The sequence below is a fragment of the Rana temporaria genome (assembly GCF_905171775.1).
Source record: "Rana temporaria chromosome 2 unlocalized genomic scaffold, aRanTem1.1 chr2d, whole genome shotgun sequence".
NCBI lineage: Eukaryota > Metazoa > Chordata > Amphibia > Anura > Ranidae > Rana > Rana temporaria.
Genome location: NW_024404409.1, coordinates 195,459 through 221,953, shown reverse-complemented (window position 1 = coordinate 221,953; position 26,495 = coordinate 195,459). Strand labels below are relative to the sequence as shown.

Here is a 26,495-nt window from a genome sequence, read left to right as displayed (position 1 = left end):
AAGTCGGGGTTTCCCTTTATGTATGTAGGAGGCTGGAAGTCGGGGTTTCCCTTTATGTATGTAGGAGGGTGAAAGTCGGGGTTTCCCTTTATGTATGTAGGAGGGTGGAAGTCGGGGTTTCCCTTTATGTATGTAGGAGGCTGGAAGTCGGGGTTTCCCTTTATGCATGTAGGAGGGTGGAAGTCGGGGTTTCCCTTTATGTATGTAGGAGGCTGGAAGTCGGGGTTTCCCTTTATGTATGTAGGAGGCTGGAAGTCGGGGTTTCCCTTTATGTATGTAGGAGGGTGGAAGTCGGAGTTTCCCTTTATGTATGTAGGAGGGTGGAAGTCGGGGTTTCCCTTTATGTATGTAGGAGGGTGGAAGTCGGGGTTTCCCTTTATGTATGTAGGAGGGTGGAAGTCGGGGTTTCCCTTTATGTATGTAGGAGGGTGGAAGTCGGGGTTTCCCTTTATGTATGTAGGAGGGTGGAAGTCGGGGTTTCCCTTTATGTATGTAGGACTCTGGAAGTCGGGGTTTCCCTTTATGTATGTAGGAGGCTGGAAGTCGGGGTTTCCCTTTATGTATGTAGGAGGGTGGAAGTCGGGGTTTCCCTTTATGTATGTAGGACTCTGGAAGTCGGGGTTTCCCTTTATGTATGTAGGACTCTGGAAGTCGGGGTTTCCCTTCATGTAGGTAGGAGGGTGGAAGTCGGGGTTTCCCTTTATGTATGTAGGAGGGTGGAAGTCGGGGTTTCCCTTTATGTATGTAGGAGGCTGGAAGTCGGGGTTTCCCTTTATGTATGTAGGAGGGTGGAAGTCGGGGTTTCCCTTTATGTATATAGGAGGCTGGAAGTCGGGGTTTCCCTTTATGTATGTAGGAGGCTGGAAGTCGGGGTTTCCCTTTATGTATGTAGGAGGGTGGAAGTCGGGGTTTCCCTTTATGTATGTAGGAGGGTGGAAGTCGGGGTTTCCCTTTATGTATGTAGGAGGCTGGAAGTCGGGGTTTCCCTTTATGTATGTAGGAGGGTGGAAGTCGGGGTTTCCCTTTATGTATGTAGGAGGGTGGAAGTCGGGGTTTCCCTTTATGTATGTAGGAGGGTGGAAGTCGGGGTTTCCCTTTATGTATGTAGGAGGGTGGAAGTCGGGGTTTCCCTTTATGTATGTAGGAGGGTGGAAGTCGGGGTTTCCCTTTATGTATGTAGGAGGGTGGAAGTCGGGGTTTCCCTTTATGTATGTAGGAGGGTGGAAGTCGGGGTTTCCCTTTATGTATGTAGGAGGCTGGAAGTCGGGGTTTCCCTTTATGTATGTAGGAGGGTGGAAGTCGGGGTTTCCCTTTATGTATGTAGGAGGCTGGAAGTCGGGGTTTCCCTTTATGTATGTAGGAGGGTGGAAGTCGGGGTTTCCCTTTATGTATGTAGGAGGGTGGAAGTCGGGGTTTCCCTTTATGTATGTAGGAGGCTGGAAGTCGGGGTTTCCCTTTATGTATGTAGGACTCTGGAAGTCGGGGTTTCCCTTTATGTATGTAGGACTCTGGAAGTCGGGGTTTCCCTTTATGTATGTAGGAGGGTGGAAGTCGGGGTTTCCCTTTATGTATGTAGGAGGGTGGAAGTCGGGGTTTCCCTTTATGTATGTAGGAGGGTGGAAGTCGGGGTTTCCCTTTATGTATGTAGGAGGGTGGAAGTCGGGGTTTCCCTTTATGTATGTAGGAGGGTGGAAGTCGGGGTTTCCCTTTATGTATGTAGGAGGGTGGAAGTCGGGGTTTCCCTTTATTTAGTGGATACCGGCGCGATAGGTGGGCTTCTGGGATTGGCCCTGCCCTCTCCCTATAAATTGGGTGGAGGAGCCTTGTAGCTCTCTTGGGATGTCAGCAGAAGTGGAGGAAGGATTTTCCTGCAAGCTCCTCCTAGAGCAGGGGTCTCTAAGTACTGGCCCGCGGCCCATTTGCGGCCCGCGGACCGGTTTTAAATGGCCCGCAGGCAGGGCGGGTGCCGCGGAAGTGTAGATTGAGGTGCATGAAGATTAGCGCAGGAAGCGTCTGTCATAAGTTCACTTGTCTCTCATGTCACGCTGCTACTCCCCGGCGCCCCCTCCCCCCTCTCTTCTCATCATCCCCATTTGCTTGTGACATCATCTGAGATGGACGAGAAGAGGGGGGGGAGGGGCCGCCAGGGAGTAGCAGTGTGACATGAGAGACAAGTGAACTTATGACAGGCGCTTCCTGCGCTACTCTGCCTTTGAAGAAAACAACAAGTAAATGCTGACCTGTACCCTGGTGTGCTCTCATGTGCCCTGATGTGCTCTCAAGTGCCCTGATGTGCTCTCATGTGCCCTGATGTTCCCTCATGTGCTCTGATGTGCTCTCATGTGCCCTGATGTGCTCTCAAGTGCCCTGATGTGCCCTCATGTGCTCTCATGTGCCCTGATGTGCCCTCATGTGTCCTGATGTGCCCTCATGTGCCCTGATGTGCTCTCAAGTGCCCTGATGTGCTCTCATGTGCCCTGATGTGCCCTCATGTGCCCTGATGTGCTCTCATGTGCCCTGATGTGCTGTCATGTGCCCTGATGTGCCCTCATGTGCTCTCATGTGCCCTGATGTGCTCTCGAGTGCCCTGATGTGCCCTAATGTGCTCTCATGTGCCCTGATGTGCTCTCATGTGCCCTGATGTGCTCTGATGTGCTCTCATGTGCCCTGATGTGCTCTCATGTGCCCTGATGTGCTCTCATGTGCTTTGATGTGCTCTCATGTGCCCTAATGTGCTCTCATGTGCCCTGATGTGCTCCCATGTGCCCTGGTGTGCTCTCATGTGCCCTGATGTGCTCCCATGTGCCCTGATGTGCCCTCATGTGCCCTGATGTGCTCTCATGTGCCCTGATGTGCTCTCATGTGCCCTGATGTGCTCCTATGTGCCCTGATGTGCCCTGATGTGCTCTCATGTGCCCTGATGTGCCCCATGTGCCCTGATTGTGCCCTGGTGTGCTCTTATGTGCCCTGATATGCCCCATGTGCTCTGATTGTGCCCTGATGTGGCCCATGTACCCTGATGTGCCATGGGGCACATGAGAGCACATCAGGGCACATTTAGGGAACATGGGGCACACCAGGGAACATGGGGCACATGAGAGCACATCAGGGCACATGGGGCACAGCACATCAGGACAGGGCACATGGCACATCAGGGTACAGGACATGGCACATCAGGGCACAGCACATCAGGACAGGGCACATGGCACATCAGGGTACAGGGCACATGAAACAGCACATCAGGGTACAAAGCCCAGAACATCAGGGCACATGGCACATCAGGGTACAGGGCACATGAAACAGTACATCAGGGTACAAAGCCCAGCACATCAGGGTACATGGGGTACCCTGATGTGCTGGGCTTTGTACCCTGATGTGCCATATGCCCTGTCCTGATGTGCTGTGCCCTGATGTGCCATGTCCTGTACCCTGATGTGCCACATGCCCTGTCCTGATGCGCTGTGCCCTGATGTGCTCTAATGTGCCCCATGTTCCCTGGTGTGCCCCATGTTCCCTGATTGTGCCCTGATATGCTCTCATGTGCCCCATGTAACCTGGTGTGCTTGTATGTGCCCCATTTGCCCTGATATGCCCCATGTGCCCTGATGTGCTCTGATTGTGCCCCATGTACCCTGATGTTTCCCATGTACCCTGATGTGCCCCATGTACCCTGATGTGCCCTATGTACCCTGATGTGCTGGGCTTTGTACCCTGATGTGCTGTTTTATGTGCCCTGTACCCTGATGTTCCATGTGCCCTGTCCTGATGTGCTGTGCCCTGATGTGCCATGTCCTGCACTGTGCCATGTGCCCTGTCCTGATATGCCCTGCCCTGATGTGCCGTGCACCCTGATGTGGCCTGCTGTGCTGTACTCCTATGTGCTATGCTCTGATGTTCCCTGTACCCTGATGTGCTGGGCTTTGTACCCTGATGTGCTGTGACCTGATGGTGAGGGGTCAGTGTGTAGTGTAGTGGTCAGTGTGTAGTGTAGTGGTCAGTGTGTAGTGTAGTGGTCAGGGTTAATAATGCGTTTGCTGACACCAGTACTGTTTTTGAAGTTTGAAAGTTTGCATGCGGCCCCCCATGGGATATGGAAACTTGTCTTGTGGCCCTTAGGTAATTTGAGTTTGAGACCCCTGCCCTAGAGCTTGGGGAGGAAACTTTGGAGTGGAGGAGGAAGCTCAGGAGTGGAGGACAAAGCTCAAGATTGGAGGACAAAGCTCTAGAGTGGAGGAGGAAGCCCGGTAGTGGAGGCTGAAGCTTGGGAGTGGAAGAGGAAGCTCAGAAGTAGAAGTGGAAGCTCAAGGGTGGAGGACAAACCTCGGAGGTAGAGGAGGGAGCTCGGAGGTAGAGGAGGAAGCTCAGAAGTAGATGAGGAAGCTTGAGGGTGGAGGACAAACCTCGGGGGTGGAGGAGGAAGCTCAGGATTAAAGGAGGAAGCTTGGGAGTGGAGAAGGAAGTGGAGGAAGCTTGGAAGCTGTTAATTTTGTCAACAAAAAAACATTTTCGTTTGGATTTTGTCAGCGACATTTTTGCAGTGATGAAAACCAAACGAAAAGTTCAGCATGACAAAAATCAGATCTGTTTTCATTATAGAATGAAAATGTGACGGAAATGAGAGGAAGGGACGTTTATCCTCGTGAACTAACTTCCATTTTTTCACGGAGCTCCGCCTGCTTCCACAATCCGTTCCCATCAACCAATCACACCGTGACAAGACGTCTGCCAGAGACCAGAGAGTGAGAGTAGCGCAGTCTGTGCATTACAGAAGTTGAGCTTGTGGGGGGAGGAGGAAGCTCGGAAGTGCAGAAGGAAGCTCAGAAGTGGAGGAGGAAGTTTGGGAGTGGGGTAGGAAGCTCAGAAGTGGAGGAGGAAGCTCAGGGGTGGAGGAGAAAGCTCAGCGGTGGAGGAAGAAGCTCAGAAGTGGAGGAGGAATCTTGGAAGTGCAGAAGGGAAGGGAGGAGGAAGCTCAGAAGTTGAGTTTGTGGGGGGAGGAGGAAGCTCAGAAGTGGAGAAGAAAGCTCAGAAGTGGAGCAGGAAGTTTGGGAGTGGAGGAGGAAGCTCGGAAGTGGAAGAGGAAGCTTGGAAGTAGAGAAGGAATCTCTGAATTGGAGGAGGAAGCTCGGGAGTGGAGGGGGAAGCTCAAAAGTGGAGGAGGAAGCTTGGAAGTGGAGGACAAAATTCAGAAGTGGAGGAGCAAGCTCAGAACTGGAGGACGAAGTTCAGGAGTGAAGGATGAAGCTCGTAAGTGGATGAGGAAGCTTGGATGTGGAGGAGGACACTAAAAAGTGGAGGAAGAAGCTCAGAAGTGGAGGAGAAAGCTCGGAAGTGGAGGACAAAACTCAGAAATGGAGGAGAAAGCTTGGAAGTGGAGGAGCAAGCTCAGAACTGGAGGATGAAGCTCAGGGGCGGAGGAAGAAGCATCTGAGTGGAGGAGGACACTTGGAAGTGGAAGAAGAAGCTCAGAAGAGGAGGAGGAGGCTCAGGACTGAAGGACAAAGCTTGGGGGTAGAGGAGATAGTTTAGGAGTTGAAGAGGAAGCTCAAAAGTGGAGGAGGAAGCTCGGAAGTGGAGGACAAAACTCAGAAGTGGAGGAGGAAGCTTGGAAGTGGAGGAAGAAGCTCAGAACTGGAGGACGAAGCTCAGGGGTGGAGGAGGGAGCTTGGATGTGGAGGGATGTGGAGGGGAAGCCTCTGAGTGGAGGAGGAAGTTTGGAAGTGGATGAAAAAATTCAGAAGTGGAGGAGCAAGCTCAGAACTGGAGGACGAATTTCAGGAGTGGATGATGAAGCTTGTAAGTGGATGAGGAAGCTTGGATGTGGAGGAGGACACTCAGAAGTGGAGGACAATGCTCAGAAGTGGAGGAGGAATCTTGGAAGTGGAGGAGCAAGCTCAGAACTGGAGGAGGAAGCTTGGAAGTGGAGGAGCAAGCTCCGAACTGGACGACAAAGCTCAGGGGCGGAGGAGGAAGCATTTGAGTGGAGGAGGACACTTGGAAGTAGAAGAAGAAGCTCAGAAGAGGAGGAGGAAGCTCAGGACTGAAGGACAGAGCATGGGGGTAGAGGAGAAGTGGAGGAGGAAGCTTGGAAGTGGAGGAGCAAGCTCAAAACTGCAGGACGAAGCTCAGGGTGGAGGAGGAAGCTCAGAAGTTGAGGAGGAAGCTCGTAAGTGGAGGAGGAAGCTCGTAAGTGGAGGAGGAAGCTTGGATGTGGAGGGGGAAGCCTCTGAATGGAGGAGGAAGCTCAAAAGTGGAGGAGGAAGCACAGTAGTGGAGGAGGAAGCTCAGAAGTGGAGGAGGAAGCTCAGGAGTGGAGGAGGAAGCTCGTAAGTGGAGGAGGAAGCTCAGGAGTGGAGGAGGAAGCTCAGAAGTGGAGGAAGAAGCTCAAGAGTGGAGGAGGAAGCTCAGAAGTGGATGAGGAAGCTCAGGAGTGGAGGAGGAAGCTCAGGAGTGGAGGAGGAAGCTTGGAAGTGGTGGAGGAAGCTTGGATGTGGAGGGGGAAGCCTCTGAGTGGAGGAGGAAGCTCGGAAGTGGAGGAGGAAGCTCAGGAGTGGAGGAGGAAGCTCAGGAGTGGAGGAGGAAGCTCGTAAGTGGAGGAGGAAGCTTGGATGTGGAGGGGGAAGCCTCTGAGTGGGGGAGTGTAACGGACTTATGAACTATTCTGCCTGGACATCCTATAATACTCCTACAGTGAGGTCTACAAAGAACTGCATGGCTCGTTACAATTGGATTTACCACATTGTATTCTGAGCTCAAAGGGTTAATTATACAAGGGACTTTTTCACTGCTGAATGCTAAGATTCCCTTTGCATAGCTAATGGACTCTCCTTTGTGCAGTTAATCCCCTCAGCATACGGAGGCTGTTATGTGTGAATGTATAATTGTTTTAAAGGTTAATTGAATTCTATTGTCTGATCAAGTCATGTTAAATGTCAGCTGGAGCCAAAACGTCTAGAGACTGATTGGCTCAAGGGAATGTCATTATTTCAAAGTATGTGTATTGAAGCCCCCCCACTGTGTGAGGGGGGGGAATGGAGAGTGTCATTGTTCCTGTACAGTCTTTGTAACCATATAAAAAGCGAGGTGAAATGTGCAATAAAAGTCAGTCTTGTTTGACCCTTCAACATAGCCTTGCCTCGTTTGTAAAGGGGAACCCTCTCTCTCTCTTTGGATCTATTGGACGGGGATACCGGCGGTACTTGCATATCGCAGCTTGTCAGGGAAAAGGACTTCTCCAACGGCTGACACCCTCTCACTAGCCGGGTAGCTGTTACATTGGTTGGCAGCAGTGGGATGGTCCTTTTATCCAAAGAGCAAGTGCTGAATGGAGTCGCAGTACGCCAGGCTGAAAAGATCCACACTAAAAGATTTATTAGAGAGTCGTGGTAGGAGCGCCAGCAACAGACCACGGAGGGAGCTGGACGAAATGGATGGATCCATGGAAGGAACTGAGCCCCTTGCACCGGTCAGCGAAGAAGATGTAATTACTGGGATTGTACAGCGGAGATTATCCTTGTATCCAGAAACGTCCGTGGAACTAATCAACCAGCTGTTCCGGGAAGCAAGGGAAGAGATACAAACTAAGAGGGGACAAGAACTGGAACTGGTAAGAGCGAGACAGCCCATTACACATGCAGTTCCTACCCCCCCACCTGAGATGTCCCGTGGCTTGAACATTGAAATGCACAAACAGGCGGAAATTGTCAAAAGATTAAATGGGATTTGCATCCAGGTGGTGCCGTATCTGTCCCAAGAGCATCAGCAACAGGTTTTGGGAGCCATTGAGAGAGCAAAGCAAGTGACTGTTCCAGAACTGAATTCCATTATTCACCTTCACCATCAGCTACTGACCTGGTAAGCCAATGGGAATGCCGACGGACTGTCCAGGCAAACGGAACTTTTACCCTAACAGCAGACCGGACATCCCCAAGTTGAACCGAAAAGGATCAATCCGGGTCTGCCGGAGTGTTCCACAAAAGGGGAGCAGTGTAACGGACTTATGAACTATTCTGCCTGGACATCCTATAATACTCCTACAGTGAGGTCTACAAAGAACTGCATGGCTCATTACAATTGGATTTACCACATTGTATTCTGAGCTCAAAGGGTTAATTATACAAGGGACTTTTTCACTGCTGAATGCTAAGATTCCCTTTGCATAGCTAATGGACTTTCTTTTGTGTAGTTAATCCCCTCAGCATACGGAGGCTGTTATGTGTGAATGTATAATTGTTTTAAAGGTTAATTTAATTCTATTGTCTGATCAAGTCATGTTAAATGTCAGCTGGAGCCAAAACGTCTAGAGACTGATTGGCTCAAGGGAATGTCATTATTTCAAAGTATGTGTATTGAAGCCCTCCCTGTGTGAGTGTCAGTGTTTCTGTACAGTCTTTGTAACCATATAAAAAGCGAGGTGAAATGTGCAATAAAAGTCAGTCTTGTTTGACCCTTCAACGTAGCCTTGCCTCGTTCGTGAAGGGGAACTCTCTCTCTCTCTCTGGATCTATTGGACGGGGATACCGGTGGTACTTGCATATCGCAGCTTGCCAGGGAAAAGGACATCTCCAACGGCTGAGACCCTCTCACTAGCCGGGTAGCCGTTACAGGGAGGAAGCACGGAAGTGGAGGAGGAAGCTCAGGAGTGGAGGAGGAAGCTTGGATGTGGAGGGGGAAGCCTCTGAGTGGAGGAGGAAGCTCAGGAGTGGAGGAGGAAGCTCAGGAGTGAAGGAGGAAGCTCGTAAGTGGAGGAGGAAGCTTGGATGTGGAGGGGGAAGCCTCTGAGTGGAGGAGGAAGCTCAGAAGTGGAGGCTCTGAGTGGAGGAGGAAGCTCGGAAGTGGAGGAGGAAGCTCAGGAGTGGAGGAGGAAGCTCAGAAGTGGAGGAGAAGGCTCAGGAGTGGAGGAGGAAACTCAGAAGTGGAGGAGGAAGCTCAGGAGTGGAGGAGGAAGCTCAGAAGTGGAGGAGGAAGCTCAGTACGGAGCCTCGTCTCGTATTTGGGGGAGAATTATTCGTATGGGTTTCTTGTTTGGCTGATTGGAGGGTTTGGTAGCTGCCTTTGTGTTCGGGAAAGGAGGATCCTAAACAACTTTAACTGCTTGCCGACCAGCCTCCGCAGTTATACGGTGTCAGGTCGGCTCTGCTGGGTGAGATCACGTAGATCTACGTCATCTCGCCGTTCAGCCAATAGGGCTCACCTCTGATGCCGACGCGCGTACGCGGCGGGTGCGATCACCGCCAGGCACTCGCGATCGCTTGTTACAGAGCGGGGACCGGAAGCTGTGTGTGTAAACGCACAGCTCCCGGTCCTGTCAGGGGAGAAATGCTGATCTTCTGTTCATACAATGTATGATCAGTCATTTCCCCTAGTGAGTCCCCTCCCCCTTCAGTTATAACACACCCAGGGAACATACTTAACCCCTTCCCCGCCCCCTAGTGTTAACCCCTTCCCTGCCAGTGGCATTTTTATAGTAATCCAATGCATTTTTATAGCACTGATCGCTATAAGAATGCCAATGGTCCCAAAAATGTGTCAAAATTGTCCAAAGTGTCCGCCATAATGTTGCAGTACTGATAAAAAATCGCTGATCACCGTCATTACTAGTTAAAAATAAATATTAATAAAAATGCCATAAAACTATCCCCTATTTTGTGAACGCTATAACTTTTGCGCAAACCAATCAATAAACGCTTATTGCGATTTTTTTTTCGGAAAATATGACGAAAAATACGTATCGGCCTAAACTGAGGAAAAAATTTGTTTTTTTATATATTTTTGGGGGATATTTATTACAGCAAAAAGTAAAAAATATTATTTGTTTTTCAAAATTGTCGCTCTATTTTTGTTTATAGCGCAAAAAATAAAACCGCAGAGGTGATAAAATACCACCAAAAGAAAGCTCTAATTGTGGGGAAAAAAGGATGTCAATTTTGTTTGGGAGCCACGTCGCACGACCGCGCAATTGTCAGTTAAAGCGACTCAGTGCCGAATCGCAAAAAGTGACCCGGTCATTGACCAGCAATATGGTCCGGGCCTGAAGTGGTTAACCCAGTGGGACTGACTGGAATAGCTGCACAAAACAGCATGTACCTGGTCAGTTAAACATCCCCTTATGGGCATTCATGGGGCAAAGATCTGAAGGTGAATGGGATGAGTCCAGCATTGTCCATAAAAAAATGATTTCCTTACCAGGGATACATCCAGGTTCAGAAGGATGTGGCACCACTGATTCAATGGCAAGGGATCTGTACTACGGAAGGCGTGAGCTTCTTTCTTTATCAACTCCACCTGGACATGTAGATGACCTGCAGACCAGGAAGAAACGTCATTACTAGGAGATCACCCAACAAAACAAGTACATCCATTCACCAGAACATTAGAATTGTCATTACTAGGAGATCGCCCAACAAAACGAGTACAACCATTCACCAGAACATTAGAATTGTCATTACTAGGAGATCGCCCAACCCAACATGTACAACCATTCACCAGAACATTAGAATCATCATTACTAGGAGATCAACCAACAAAACAAGTACAACCATTCACCAGAACATTAGAATCATCATTACTAGGAGATCAACCAACAAAACAAGTACAACCATTCACCAGAACATTAGAATCGTCATTACTATGAGATCACCCAACAAAACGAGTACAACCATTCACCAGAACATTAGAATCATCATTACTAGGGGATCACCCAACCCAGTACAATGTAGTGTTAGGGTTGGGTTCAGTGACAGTACAGTGTAGGGTTAGGGTTGGGTTTGTGACAGTACAGTGTATGGTTAGGGTTGGATTCGGTGACAGTACAGTGTAGGGTTGTGGTTCGTATACGTGACAGTACAGTGTAGGATTAGGGTTGGGATCGGTGACAGTACAGTGTAGGATTAGGGTTAGGATCGGTGACAGTACAGTGTAGGGTTAGGTTTGGGAACGGTGACAGTACAGTGTAGGGTTAGGGTTGGGGTCAGTGACAGTACAGTGTAGGGTTAGGTTTGGGATTGGTGACAGTAGTGTAGGGTTAGGGTTGGGATCAGTGACAGTACAGTTTAGGGTTAGGGTTAGGATTGGTGACAGTACAGTGTAGGGTCGGGGTTGGGTTAAGTGACAGTACAGTGTAGGGTTAGGGTTGGGGTCGGTGACAGTACAGTGTAGGGTTGGGTTCAGTAACAGTACAGTGTAGGGTTAGGGTTGGGATCGCTGACAGTACAGTGTAGGGTTAGGGTTGGATTTGGTGACAGTACAGTGTAGGGTTAGGGCTGGGTTCAGTGACAGTACAGTGTAGGGTTGGGGTTGGGTTCAGTGACAGTACAGTGTAGGGTAATGGTTGGGATCGGTGACAGTACAGTGTAGGGTTGGGGTTGGGTTCAGTGACAGTAAAATGTAGGGTAATGAATGGGATCAGTGACAGTACAGTGTAGGGTTAGGGTGGGGATTCGGTGACAGAACAGTGTAGGGTTGGGTTTGGGGTTGGGGTCGGTGACAGTACAGTGTAGGGTTAGGGTTGGGATTGGTGACAGTACAGTGTAGGGTTAGGGTTGGGTTCAGTGACAGTACAGTGTAGGGTTAGGGTTGGGTTTGGTGACAGTACAGTGTGGGGTAAGGGTTGGGTTTGGTGACAGTACAGTGTAGGGTTAGGGTTGGGTTTGGTGACAGTACAGTGTAGGGTTAGTGTTGGGATCGGTGACAGTACAGCATAGGGTTGGGGTTGGGTTCGATGACAGTACAGTGTAGGGTTGGGGTTGGGTTCAGTGACAGTACAGTGTAGGGTTAGGGTTGGGATTGGTGACAGTACAGTGTAGGGTTAGGGTTGGGATTGGTGACAGTACAGTGTAGGGTTAGGGTTGGGTTTGGTGACAGTACAGTGTAGGGTTGGGGTTGGGTTCAGTGACAGTACAGTGTAGGGTTAGGGTTGGGTTTGGTGACAGTACAGTGTAGGGTTAGGGTTGGGTTCGGTGACAGTACAGTGTAGGGTTAGGGTTGGGATCAGTGACAGTACAGTGTAGGGTTGGGGTTGGGTTCAGTGACAGTACAGTGAAGGGTTGGATTCAGTGACAGTACAATGTAGGGTTAGGTTTGGGATCAGTGACAGTACAGTGTAGGGTTAGTGTTGGGATCGGTGACAGTACAGTGTAGGGTTAGGGGTGGGTTCGGTGACAGTACAGTGTAGGGTTGGGTTCAGTGACAGTACAGTGTAGGGTTAGGGTTGGGATTAATGACATTACAGTTTAGGGTTAGGGTTGGGATAGGTGACAGTACAGTGTAGGGTTAGGGTTGGGTTTGGTGACAGTACAGTGTAGGGTTGGGGTTGGGTTCGGTGACAGTATAGGTTGGGGTTGGGTTCAGTGATAGTAAAGTGTAGGGTTAGGGTTGGGATCGGTGACAGTACAGTGTAGGGTTGGATTCGGTGACAGTACAGTGTAGGGTTAGGGTTGGGATCGGTGACAGTACAGTGTAGGGTTGGGGTTGGAATCAGTGACAGTACAGTGTAGGGTTGGGGTTGGGTTCAGTGACAGTAAAGTGTAGGATTAGGGTTGGGATCGGTGACAGTACAGTGTAGGTTTAGGGTTAGGGTCGGTGACAGTACAGTGTAGGGTTAGGGTTGGGATCGGTGACAGTACAGTGTAGGGTTAGGGTTGGGTTTGGTGACAGTACAGTGTAGGGTTAGGGTTGGGATTGGTGACAGTACAGTGTAGAGTTAGGGTTGGGATCAGTTACAGTACAGTGTGGGGTTGGGTTCAGTGACAGTACAGTGTAGGGTTAGGGTTGGGATCGGTGACAGTACAGTGTAGGGTTAGGGTTGGGATTGGTGACAGGACAGTGTAGGGTTAGGGTTGGGATCAGTGACAGTACAGTGTAGGGTTGGGGTTGGGATCGCTGACAGTACAGTGTAGGGTTAGGGTTGGGTTCAGTGACAGTACAGTGTAGGGTTGGGTTCAGTGACAGTACAGCGTAGGGTTGGGATTTGTGACAGTACAGCATAGGGTTGGGGTTGGGTTCGATGACAGTACAGTGTTGGGATGGGTTCAATGACAGTACAGTGTTGGGTTGTGTTCAGTGACAGTACAGTGTAGGATTAGGGTTGGGATTGGTGACAGTACAGTGTAGGGTTGGGATCGGTGACAGTACAGTGTAGGGTTAGGGTTGGGATCGGTGACAGTACAGTGTAGGGTTAGGGTTGGGATCGGTGACAGTACAGTGTAGGGTTAGGGTTGGGATCGTTGACAGTACAGTGTAGGGTTTGGGTTGGGTTCAGTGACAGTACAGTGTAGGGTTAGGGTTGGGATCGGTGACAGTACAGTGTAGGGTTAGGGTTGGGATCGGTGACAGTACAGTGTAGAGTTAGGGTTGGGATTGGTGACAGTACAGTGTAGGGTTAGTGTTGGATTCGGTCACAGTACAGTGTAGGGTTAGGGTTGGGATTGGTGACAGTACAGTGTAGGGTTAGGGTTGGGATTGGTGACAGTACAGTGTAGGGTTAGGGTTGGGTTTAGTGACAGTACAGTGTAGGGTTAGGGTTGGGATCGGTGACAGTACAGTGTAGGGTTAGGGTTGGGATCGGTGACAGTACAGTGTAGGGTTAGGGTTGGGTTCGGTGACAGTACAGTGTACAGTTAGGGTTAGGGTTGGGTACAGTGACAGTTCAGCATAGGGTTGGGGTTGGGTTCGATGACAGTACAGTGTTGTGTTGGGTTCGACGACAGTACAGTGTAGGGTTAAGGTTTGGTTCAGTGACAGTACAGTGTAGGGTTAGGGTTGGGTTCGGTGACAGTACAGTGTAGGGTTAGGGTTGGGATCGGTGACAGTACAGTGTAGGGTTGGGGTTGGATTCGGTGACAGTACAGTGTAGGGTTAGGGTTGGGTTCAGTGCCAGTACAGTGTAGGGTTGGGGTTGGGTTCAGTGACAGTACAGTGTAGGGTTAGGGTTGGGATCGGTGACAGTACAGTGTAGGGTTAGGGTTGGGTTCAGTGACAGTACATTGTAGGGTTAGGGTTGGGTTCAGTGCCAGTACAGTGTAGGGTTGGGGTTGGGTTCAGTGACAGTACAGTGTAGGGTTAGGGTTGGGATCGGTGACAGTACAGTGTAGGGTTAGGGCTGGGTTCGGTGACAGTACAGTGTAGGGTTGGGGTTGGGTTCTGTGACAGTACAGTGTAGGGTTGGGGTTGGGTTCGATGACAGTACAGTGTTGGGTTGGGATCGGTGACAGTACAGTGTAGGATTAGGGTTGGGATTGGTGACAGTACAGTGTAGGGTTGGGGTTGGGTTTGGTGACAGTACAGTGTAGGGTTAGGGTTGGGATTGGTGACAGTACAGTATAGGGTTAGGGTTGGGTCGGTGACAGTACAGTGTAGGGTTGGGGTTGGGATCGGTGACAGTACAGTGTAGGGTTAGGGTTGGGATCGGTGACAGTACAGTGTAGGGTTAGGGTTGGGATCGGTGACAGTACAGTGTAGGGTTAGGGTTGGGTCGGTGACAGTAGAGTGTAGGGTTAGGTTTGGGATAGGTGACAGTACAGTGTAGGGTTAGGGTTGGGATCAGTGACAGTACAGTGAAGGGTTATGTTTGGGATTGGTGACAGTACAGTGTAGGGTTAGGGTTGGGTTCAGTGACAGTACAGTGTAGGGGTAGGGTTGGGTTTGGTGACAGTACAGTGTAGTTAGGGTTGGGATTGGTGACAGTACAGTGTAAGGTTAGGGTTGGGATCGGTGACAGTACAGTGTAGGGTTAGGGTTGGGATCGGTGACAGTACAGTGTAGGGTTAGGGTTGGGTTCGGTGACAGTACAGTGTAGGGTTGTGGTTGGTATATGTGACAGTACAGTGTAGGGTTAGGTTTGGGAACAGTGACAGTACAGTGTAGGGTTAGGGTTGGGGTCGGTGACAGTACAGTGTAGGGTTAGGTTTGGGATTGGTGACAGTAGTGTAGGGTTAGGGTTGGGATCAGTGACAGTACAGTTTAGGGTTAGGGTTAGGATTGGTGACAGTACAGTGTAGGGTTGGGGGTTGGGTTCAGTGACAGTACAGTGTAGGGTTGGGGTTGGGATCGCTGACAGTACAGTGTAGGGTTAGGGTTGGATTTGGTGACAGTACCGTGTAGGGTTAGGGCTGGGTTCAGTGACAGTACAGTGTAGGGTTGGGGTTGGGTTCAGTGACAGTACAGTGTAGGGTAATGGTTGGGATCGGTGACAGTACAGTGTAGGGTTGGGGTTGGGTTCAGTGACAGTAAAATGTAGGGTAATGAATGGGATCAGTGACAGTACAGTGTAGGGTTAGGGTGGGGATTCGGTGACAGAACAGTGTAGGGTTAGGTTTGGGGTTGGGGTCGGTGACAGTACAGTGTAGGGTTAGGGTTGGGATTGGTGACAGTACAGTGTAGGTTTAGGGTTGGGTTCGGTGACAGTACAGTGTGGGGTTAGGGTTGGGTTTGGTGACAGTACAGTGTAGGGTTAGGGTTGGGTTCGGTGACAGTACAGTGTAGGGTTAGGGTTGGGATCGGTGACAGTACAGTGTAGGGTTGTGGTTGGTATACGTGACAGTACAGTGTAGGATTAGGGTTGGGATCGGTGACAGTACAGTGTAGGGTTAGGTTTGGGAACAGTGACAGTACAGTGTAGGGTTAGGGTTGGGGTCGGTGACAGTACAGTGTAGGGTTAGGTTTGGGATTGGTGACAGTAGTGTAGGGTTAGGGTTGGGATCAGTGACAGTACAGTTTAGGGTTAGGGTTAGGATTGGTGACAGTACAGTGTAGGGTCGGGGTTGGGTTCAGTGACAGTACAGTGTAGGGTTGGGGTCGGTGACAGTAAAGTGTAGGGTTGGGTTCAGTGACAGTACAGTGTAGGGTTGGGGTTGGGGTCAGTGACAGTAGAGTGTAGGGTTAGGGTTGGGATCGCTGACAGTACAGTGTAGGGTTGGGGTTGGGATTGGTGACAGTACAGTGTAGGGTTAGGGTTGGATTTGGTGACAGTACAGTGTAGGGTTAGGGCTGGGTTCAGTGACAGTACAGTGTAGGGTTGGGGTTGGGTTCAGTGACAGTACAGTGTATGGTAATGAATGGGATCAGTGACAGTACAGTGTAGGGTTAGGGTGGGGATTCGGTGACAGAACAGTGTAGGGTTGGGTTTGGGGTTGGGGTCGGTGACAGTACAGTGTAGGGTTAGGGTTGGGATTGGTGACAGTACAGTGTAGGGTTAGGGTTGGGTTCGGTGACAGTACAGTGTGGGGTTAGGGTTGGGTTTGGTGACAGTACAGTGTAAGGTTAGGGTTGGGTTCGGTGACAGTACCGTGTAGGGTTAGGGTTGGGATCAGTGACAGTACAGTGTAGGGTTGGGGTTGGGTTTGGTGACAGTACAGTGAAGGGTTGGATTCAGTGACAGTAAAATGTAGGGTTAGGTTTGGGATCAGTGACAGTACAGTGTAGGGTTAGTGTTGGGATCGGTGACAGTACAGTGTAGGGTTAGGGTTGGGTTCGGTGACAGTACAGTGTAGGGTTAGGGTTGGGTTTGGTGACAGTACAGTGTAGGGTTGGGGTTGGGTTCGGTGACAGTACAGGTTGGGGTTGGGTTCAGTGACAGTACAGTGTAGGGTTAGGGTTGGGTTTGGTGACAGTACAGTGTAGGGTTGGGGTTGGGTTCGGTGACAGTACAGGTTGGGGTTGGGTTCAGTGACAGTACAGTGTAGGGTTAGGGTTGGGATCGGTGACAGTACAGTGTAGGGTTGGATTCGGTGACAGTACAGTGTAGGGTTAGGGTTGGGATCGGTGACAGTACAGTGCAGGGTTGGGGTTGGAATCAGTGACAGTACAGTGTAGGGTTGGGGTTGGGTTCAGTGACAGTACAGTGTTGGATTAGGGTTGGGATCGGTGACAGTACAGTGTAGGTTTAGGGTTAAGGTCGGTGACAGTACAGTGTAGGGTTGGGGTTGGGATCGGTGACAGTAGAGTGTAGGGTTAGGGTTGGGATAGGTGACAGTACAGTGTAGGGTTTGGTTTGGGATTGGTGACAGTACAGTGTAGGGTTAGGGTTGGGATCGGTGACAGTACAGTGTAGGGTTGGGGTTGGGTTCAGTGACAGTACAGTGTAGGGTAATGGTTGGGATCGGTGACAGTACAGTGTAGAGTTAGGGTTGGGATCAGTGACAGTACAGTGTAGGGTTAGGGTTGGGTTTGGTGACAGTACAGTGCAGTTAGGGTTGGGATTGGTGACAGTACAGTGTAGGGTTAGGGTTGGGATCGGTGACAGTACAGTGTAGGGTTGGGGTTGGGTTCGATGACAGTACAGTGTTGGGTTGGGTTCAATGACAGTACAGTGTTGGGTTGTGTTCAGTGACAGTACAGTATAGGATTAGGGTTGGGATTGGTGACAGTACAGTGTAGGGTTGGGATCGGTGACAGTACAGTGTAGGGTTAGGGTTGGGATCAGTGACAGTACAGTGTAGTGTTGGGGTTGGGATCGGTGACAGTACAGTGTATGGTTAGGGTTGGGATTGGTGACAGTACAGTATAGGGTTAGGGTTGGGTTCGGTGGCAGTACAGTGTAGGGTTAGGGTTGGGATCGGTGACAGTACAGTGTAGGGTAATGGTTGGGATCGGTGACAGTACAGTGTAGAGTTAGGGTTGGGATTGGTGACAGTACAGTGTAGGATTAGTGTTGGATTCGGTCACAGTACAGTGTAGGGTTAGGGTTGGGATTGGTGACAGTACAGTGTAGGGTTAGGGTTGGGATTGGTGACAGTACAGTTAGGGTTAGGGTTGGGTACAGTGACAGTACAGCATAGGGTTGGGGTTGGGTTCGATGACAGTACAGTGTTGGGTTGGGTTCGATGACAGTACCGTGTTGGGTTGGGTTCGACGACAGTACAGTGTAGGGTTAAGGTTTGGTTCAGTGACAGTACAGTGTAGGGTTAGGGTTGGGTTCGGTGGCAGTACAGTGTAGGGTTAGGGTTGGGATCGGTGACAGTACAGTGTAGGGTTGGGGTTGGGTTCGGTGACAGTACAGTGTAGGGTTAGGGTTGGGTTCAGTGCCAGTACAGTGTAGGGTTGGGGTTGGGTTCAGTGACAGTACAGTGTAGGGTTAGGGTTGGGATCGGTGACAGTACAGTGTAGGGTTAGGGTTGGGTTCGGTGACAGTACAGTGTAGGGTTAGGGTTGGGTTCAGTGCCAGTACAGTGTAGGGTTGGGGTTGGGTTCAGTGACAGTACAGTGTAGGGTTAGGGTTGGGATCGGAGACAGTACAGTGTAGGGTTAGGGCTGGGTTCGGTGACAGTACAGTGTAGGGTTGGGGTTGGGTTCTGTGACAGTACAGTGTAGGTTTAGGGTTGGGATCGGTGACCGTACGGTGTAGGGTTAGGGTTGGGATCGGTGACAGTACAGTGTTGGGTTGTGTTCAGTGACAGTACAGTGTAGGTTTAGGGTTGGGTTCGATGACAGTACAGTGTAGGTTTGGGGTTGGATTCGTTGACAGTAGAGTATAGGGTTTGGTTCAGTGACAGTACAGTGTAGGGTTGGGGTTGGGTTTGGTGACAGTACAGTGTAGGGTTAGGGTTGGGTTTGGTGACAGTACAGTGTAGTTAGGGTTGGGATCGGTGACAGTACAGTGTAGGATTAGGGTTGGGATCGGTGACAGTACAGTGTATGGTTAGGGTTGGGATTGGTGACAGTACAGTATAGGGTTAGGGTTGGGGTCGGTGACAGTACAGTGTAGGGTTGGGGTTGGGATCGGTGACAGTACAGTGTAGGGTTAGGGTTGGGATCGGTGACAGTAAAGTGTAGGGTTAGGGTTGGGTTTGGTGACAGTACAGTGTAGGGTTAGGGTTGGGATCGGTGACAGTACAGTGTAGGGTTAGGGTTGGGATCGGTGACAGTACAGTGTAGGGTTAGGGTTGGGTTCAGTGACAGTACAGCATAGGGTTGGGGTTTGGTTCGATTACAGTACAGTGTAGGGTTGGGGGTTGGATTCAGTGACAGTACAGCGTAGGGTTAGGGTTGGGATCGGTGACCGTACTGTGTAGGGTTGGGGTTGGGTTCGATGACAGTACAGTGTAGGGTTGGGGTTGGGTTCAGTGACAGTACAGGTTAGGGTTGGGTTCTGTGACAGTACAGTGTAGGATTAGGGTTGGGATCGGTGACATTACAGTGTAGGGTTGGGGGTTGGGTTAGGTGACAGTACAGTGTGGGGTTAGGGTTGGGTTTGGTGACAGTACAGTGTAGGGTTGGGGGTTGGGTTCGGTGACAGTACAGTGTAGGGTTAGGGTTGGAATCAGTGACAGTACAGTGTAGGGTTGGGGGTTGGGTTCGGTGACAGTACAGTGTAGGGTTGGGGGTTGGGTTCGGTGACAGTACAGTGTAGGGTTGGGGGTTGGGTTAGGTGACAGTACAGTGTGGGGTTAGGGTTGGGATCGGTGACAGTACAGTGTAGGGTTGGGGGTTGGGTTTGGTGACAGTACAGTGTAGGGTTGGGGGTTGGGTTAGGTGACAGTACAGTGTGGGGTTAGGGTTGGGTTCGGTGACAGTACAGTGTAGGGTTGGGGGTTGGGTTCGGTGACAGTACAGTGTAGGGTTGGGGGTTGGGTTCGGTGACAGTACAGTGTAGGGTTAGGGTTGGAATCAGTGACAGTACAGTGTAGGGTTGGGGGTTGGGTTTGGTGACAGTACAGTGTAGGGTTGGGGGTTGGGTTCGGTGACAGTACAGTGTAGGGTTAGGGTTGGAATCAGTGACAGTACAGTGTAGGGTTGGGGGTTGGGTTTGGTGACAGTACAGTGTAGGGTTGGGGGTTGGGTTCGGTGACAGTACAGTGTAGGGTTGGGGGTTGGGTTCGGTGACAGTACAGTGTTGGGTTGGGTTCGGTGACAGTACAGTGTAGGGTTGGGGGTTGGGTTCGATGACAGTACAGTTCCTTTTCCTGATCTCTGTAATTGACTTTCATAGTTGCCATGCTCCCTTCCCCCACCTCAGGCTAGCTATTACACACAATGCATCTCCCACTTACAGGACCTTTCCCTGTAATGGACGTCAGTGTGGGATTCCTGCAGTCTGGGATCAGAGGAGGAAGCACACAGATCACCAAGCCTGGGATTATAGAGATGATCCGGTGATTCTTATCAGTCTTCTATGATTTGGCGCAGAGATCACAATGGCGGCTCCGATTTCAGTAGAGAGATTACATGGAATTATGTGCCGCGCCCCGTCTCTAATCCTCTTCTATTCACTGGGCAGATTCCAGACACACTGAGGATAGAAATCTGTCAGGGATTGGCCATGTAGAATGATGGACGCTGTGTGTACCCCTTCATGAGACCCCTGCATGGTCACTGGACCTTAAAGTGCAGAGTCACAAGAGCTCATCACTGCACCTTGGGGTACATCACTAATAATACTGAACTGTGGGGTACCCCACTGACAACACTGAACTGTGGGGTACCCCACTGACAACACTGCACCTTGGGGTACCCCACTGACAACACTTAACCTTGGGGTACCCCACTGACAACACTGAACCTTGGGGTACCCCACTGACAACATTGAACCTTGGGGTACCCCACTGACAACACTGAACCTTGGGGTACATCACTAATAATACTGAACTGTGGGGTACCCCACTGACAACACTGAACTGTGGGGTACCCCACTGACAACACTGAACCTTGGGGTACCCCACTGACAACATTGAACCTTGGGGTACCCCACTGACAACACTGAACCTTGGGGTACATCACTAATAATACTGAACTGTGGGGTACCCCACTGACAACACTGAACTGTGGGGTACCCCACTGACAACACTGAACCTTGGGGTACCCCACGAAAAATACTGCACCTTGGGGTACCCCACTAATAACCTTTGGCAGACTTCTGCCTTGATTCACAAAGCACTTACGCCGACATATATCGAGATACGCCACGTAAGTCTATCAATGCGCCCACAATCTGAGATACGCCTAAAAATAGGCTTCCTATGACTGACGCAACTTGCCTACGCCGTCGTATCGTGGGCACATATTTACGCCGGGCGCATTTTCTGCTCCCATAGATTTTCTATGCACATATGCAAATAAGGGAGATACGCAGATTCACAAACGTACTTGCGCCCGGCGCATAATATACGCGGTATGCGTAAGACTTTCGTCCGGCATAAAGTTATTCCCCATTTGGGAGGCGCAACTCATGCAAAGGTATGGACCAGGGAACACAGCTGTCGTATTTTACATCGTTTACATAGTATGTGAATAGGGCTGGGCGTAGGTTACGTTCACGCCGTAGGCAGTGATCTGTCGTATCTTGGGGAGTAGTTCCGACGTGATTCTGAGCATGCACACTGGAATGCGTCCACGGGACGGCGCATGCGCCATACGGTATTCGTATCTTTATGACACTCAGTTTATCATTTGCATGGTGTCACACCTCATTATCATGGCTCACGCCCACTTCCACCTACGCTGGCTTACGCTAAGGAAACCCAGCGTATCTTTAACAGCGAGTGGGAGCGAGTGCTTTTTGAATCCAGTGCTTGCATCTGTGCACTGCGCCGGTGTAGCGTAAAAGAGATACGCTACAGCGGCATAATATGCGCTGATGTATGTAAATCCAGGCCTTTAAGTTTTCTATCCAAATAATGGTTGCTAAAAATAACGGGTGTGTCTGGAGAAGCTCCTCCTCCTAATTCCAGCATCCTGGTTTTAGCTTTTTTCTTGTCTGTCCACCTGCAAGGTGATTAATGTGGTCAGTCTCTGGGTGGAGACCAAACTTGATTTAAGCCAGCCAAGCCTGCAGTCTCATGCTTGTGATAGAGAGTGTAATACCAGATCAAGTAGGTCTGTCCTGCTAGATTGGATTGGAACCTTTCCTGTCTGCCAACCATATACCAAGTACCTGTTTATAGGTGAAGGCAGATATAGTGTCTGACCACCTGCATTAGGGGTGAGCATTACCGGGTGCTAGAAAGATGCTAGAAAGGTGCCAAGTATACCATGTCCACAGCCACCCCTCTGTCCAAGTATACCACGTCCACAGACACCCCCTCTGTCCAAGTATACCACGTCCACATCCACCCCTCTGTCCAAGTATACCACGTCCACAGCCACCCCTCTGTCCAAGAATATCACGTCCACAGCCTCCCCTCTGTCCAAGTATATCACATCCACAGACACCCCTCTGTCCAAGAATATCACGTCCACAGCCTCCCCTCTGTCCAAGTATATCACATCCACAGCCTCCCCTCTGTCCAAGTATACCACGTCCACAGACACCCCTCTGTCCAAGTATATCACATCCACAGACACCCCTCTGTCCAAGTATACCACGTCCACAGACACCCCTCTGTCCAAGTATACCACGTCCACAGACACCCCTCTGTCCAAGTATACCACGTCCACAGACACCCCTCTGTCCAAGTATACCACGTCCACAGACACCCCTCTGTCCAAGTATACCACGTCCACAGACACCCCTCTGTCCAAGTATACCACGTCCACAGACACCCCTCTGTCCAAGTATACCACGTCCATAGACACCCCTCTGTCCAAGTATACCACGTCCATAGACACCCCTCTGTCCAAGTATACCACGTCCACCCCTCTGTCCAAGTATACCACGTCCACCCCTCTGTCCAAGTATACCACGTCCATAAACACCCCTCTGTCCAAGTATACCACGTCCACCCCTCTGTCCAAGTATACCACGTCCACAGCCTCCCCTCTGTCCAAGTATACCACGTCCACAGACAACCCCTCTGTCCAAGAATATCATGTCCACAGACACCCCTCTGTCCAAGTATACCACGACCACAGACACCCCTCTGTCCAAGTATACCACGTCCACAGACACCCCTCTGTCCAAGTATACCACGTCCACAGACACCCCTCTGTCCAAGTATACCACGTCCATAGACACCCCTCTGTCCAAGTATACCACGTCCACCCCTCTGTCCAAGTATACCACGTCCACAGCATCCCCTCTGTCCAAGTATACCACATCCACAGACACCCCTCTGTCCAAGTATACCACGTCCACAGACACCCCTCTGTCCAAGTATACCACGTCCACAGACACCCCTCTGTCCAAGTATACCACGTCCACAGACACCCCTCTGTCCAAGTATACCACGTCCACAGACACCCCTCTGTCCAAGTATACCACGTCCACAGACACCCCTCTGTCCAAGTATACCACGTCCACAGACACCCCTCTGTCCAAGTATACCACGTCCATAGACACCCCTCTGTCCAAGTATACCACGTCCATAGACACCCCTCTGTCCAAGTATACCACGTCCACCCCTCTGTCCAAGTATACCACGTCCACCCCTCTGTCCAAGTATACCACGTCCATAAACACCCCTCTGTCCAAGTATACCACGTCCACCCCTCTGTCCAAGTATACCACGTCCACAGCCTCCCCTCTGTCCAAGTATACCACGTCCACAGACAACCCCTCTGTCCAAGAATATCATGTCCACAGACACCCCTCTGTCCAAGTATACCACGACCACAGACACCCCTCTGTCCAAGTATACCACGTCCACAGACACCCCTCTGTCCAAGTATACCACGTCCACAGACACCCCTCTGTCCAAGTATACCACGTCCATAGACACCCCTCTGTCCAAGTATACCACGTCCACCCCTCTGTCCAAGTATACCACGTCCACAGCATCCCCTCTGTCCAAGTATACCACGTCCACAGACAACCCCTCTGTCCAAGAATATCACGTCCATAGACACCCCTCTGTCCAAGTATACCACGTCCACCCCTCTGTCCAAGTATACCACGTCCACCCCTCTGTCCAAGTATACCACGTCCACAGCCTCCCCTCTGTCCAAGTATACCATGTCCACAGCCTCCCCTCTGTCCAAGTATACCATGTCCACAGACACCCCTCTGTCCAAGTATAACACATCCATAGCCACCCCTCTATCCAAGTATACCACGTCCACCCCTCTGTCCAAGTATAACACGTCCACAGCCTCCCCTCTGTCCAAGTATACCACATCCACAGCCTCCCTTCTGTCCAAGTATAACACATCCATAGCCTCCCCTCTGTCCAAGTATACCACATCCACAGCCTCCCTTCTGTCCAAGTATACCACATCCAAAGCCACCCCTCTGTCCAAGTATACCACGTCCACCCCTCTGTCCAAGTATACCATGTCCACAGCCTCCCCTCTGTCCAAGTATACCACATCCACAGCCTCCCTTCTGTCCAAGTATACCACATCCAAAGCCACCCCTCTGTTCAAGTATAACACATCCATAGCCACCCCTCTGTCCAAGTATACCATGTCCATAGCATCCCCACTCCAATCAGTGGTACTATTCCAGCCATTAATGAGCCCCTAAATATTAGATACAGTGGCTTTGATATAACAGAGCTCAATTCTTTTAGGATCCATGGGTGTAAGCTGTCTTGTCCAGGTGATTTATTTACCTTTGTCTCTCTCCCCCTCCCCCTCTGTTTTCTCTCATATTTCTGGTCCTACCTGATTTTGCCATCAGCAGAGCTGGAGTGACGTATTCATTGCCGTCATCCAGATGGTAGAAGACTCCGCAGAGACCGACTGGACACAGATCCACCACATACAGCCAGATGGAGAAGCTGCATCTGTGGGACAACATGAGATCAATATATTGTATATACAACATGAGATCCCCCCCCCACAAATCATACAGACAGATATATACATGAATGGGCTCCTCCATTCCACAACATGGAGCGCCCTCCAGATAAAGTCCTCAGTGCTGGTCATCGCCTGTACACATCCCACCAATCAGCGCCCTCCAGATAAAGTCCTCAGTGCTGGTCATCGCCTGTACACATCCCACCAATCAGCGCCCTCCAGATAAAGTGCTCAGTGCTGGTCATCCCCTGTACACATCCCACCAATCAGCACCCTCCAGATAAAGTCCTCAGTGCTGGTCATCCCCTGTACACATCCCACCAATCAGCACCCTCCAGATAAAGTCCTCAGTGCTGGTCATCCCCTGTCCCACCAATCAGCACCCTTCAGATAAAGTGCTCAGTGCTGGTCATCCCCTGTACACATCCCACCAATCAGCACCCTCCAGATAAAGTCCTCAGTGCTGGTCATCCCCTGTCCCACCAATCAGCGCCCTCCAGATAAAGTCCTCAGTGCTGGTCATCCCCTGTCCCACCAATCAGCACCCTTCAGATAAAGTGCTCAGTGCTGGTCATCCCCTGTACACATCCCACCAATCAGCACCCTCCAGATAAAGTCCTCAGTGCTGGTCATCCCCTGTACACATCCCACCAATCAGCACCCTCCAGATAAAGTCCTCAGTGCTGGTCATCCCCTGTCCCACCAATCAGAGCCCTCCAGATAAAGTCCTCAGTGCTGGTCATCCCCTGTACACATCCCACCAATCAGAGACCTCCAGATAAAGTCCTCAGTGCTGATCATCCCCTGTACACATCCCACCAATCAGCACCCTCCAGATAAAGTCCTCAGTGCTGGTCATCCCCTCTACACATCCCACCAATCAGCACCCTCCAGATAAAGTCCTCAGTGCTGGTCATCGCCTGTCCCACCAATCAGCGCCCTCCAGATAAAGTCCTCAGTGCTGGTCATCCCCTGTACACATCCCACCAATCAGCACCCTCCAGATAAAGTCCTCAGTGCTGATCATCCCCTGTCCCACCAATCAGCGCCCTCCAGATAAAGTCCTCAGTGCTGGTCATCCCCTATACACATCCCACCAATCAGCGCCCTCCAGATAAAGTCCTCAGTGCTGGTCATCTCCTGTCCCACCAATCAGCGCCCTCCAGATAAAGTCCTCAGTGCTGGTCATCCCCTGTACACATCCCACCAATCAGCACCCTCCAGATAATGTCCTCAGTGGTGGTCACCCCCTGTACACATCCCACCAATCAGCACCCTCCAGATAAAGTCCTCAGTGCTGGTCATCCCCTGTACACATCCCACCAATCAGAGCCCTCCAGATAAAGTCCTCAGTGCTTGTCACCCCCTGTACACATCCCACCAATCAGCACCCTCCAGATAAAGTCCTCAGTGCTGGTCATCCCCTGTACACATCCCACCCATCAGCACCCTCCAGATAAAGTCCTCAGTGCTGGTCACCCCCTGTACACATCCCACCAATCAGCACCCTCCAGATAAAGTCCTCAGTGCTGGTCACCCCCTGTACACATCCCACCAATCAGCGCCCTCCAGATAAAGTCCTCAGTGCTGGTCATCCCCTGTACACATCCCACCAATCAGCACCCTCCAGATAAAGTCCTCAGTGCTGGTCACCCCCTGTACACATCCCACCAATCAGCGCCCTCCAGATAAAGTCCTCAGTGCTGGTCATCCCCTGTACACATCCCACCAATCAGCACCCTCCAGATAAAGTCCTCAGTGCTGGTCATCCCCTGTACACATCCCACCAATCAGCGCCCTCCAGATAAAGTCCTCAGTGCTGGTCATCCCCTGTCCCACCAATCAGCGCCCTCCAGATAAAGTCCTCAGTGGTGGTCATCCCCTGTACA

At 50.8% G+C, this 26,495-nt stretch overlaps 1 protein-coding gene across 1 annotated transcript in view; it reads right to left on the bottom strand.

Moving 5' to 3' along the window:
• The window catches only part of LOC120921555 (protein sel-1 homolog 3-like), a 264,107-nt gene that overhangs the window by 225,996 nt on the left and 11,616 nt on the right, over window positions 1-26,495 (bottom strand). Inside the window, exons 4-5 of the mRNA XM_040334055.1 lie at window positions 24,469-24,590; window positions 10,183-10,298 (exon numbers count right to left, since the gene is read on the bottom strand). Coding sequence (XP_040189989.1) covers window positions 10,183-10,298; window positions 24,469-24,590 — 238 coding nt within the window. The remainder of the gene's footprint in view (window positions 1-10,182; window positions 10,299-24,468; window positions 24,591-26,495) is intronic.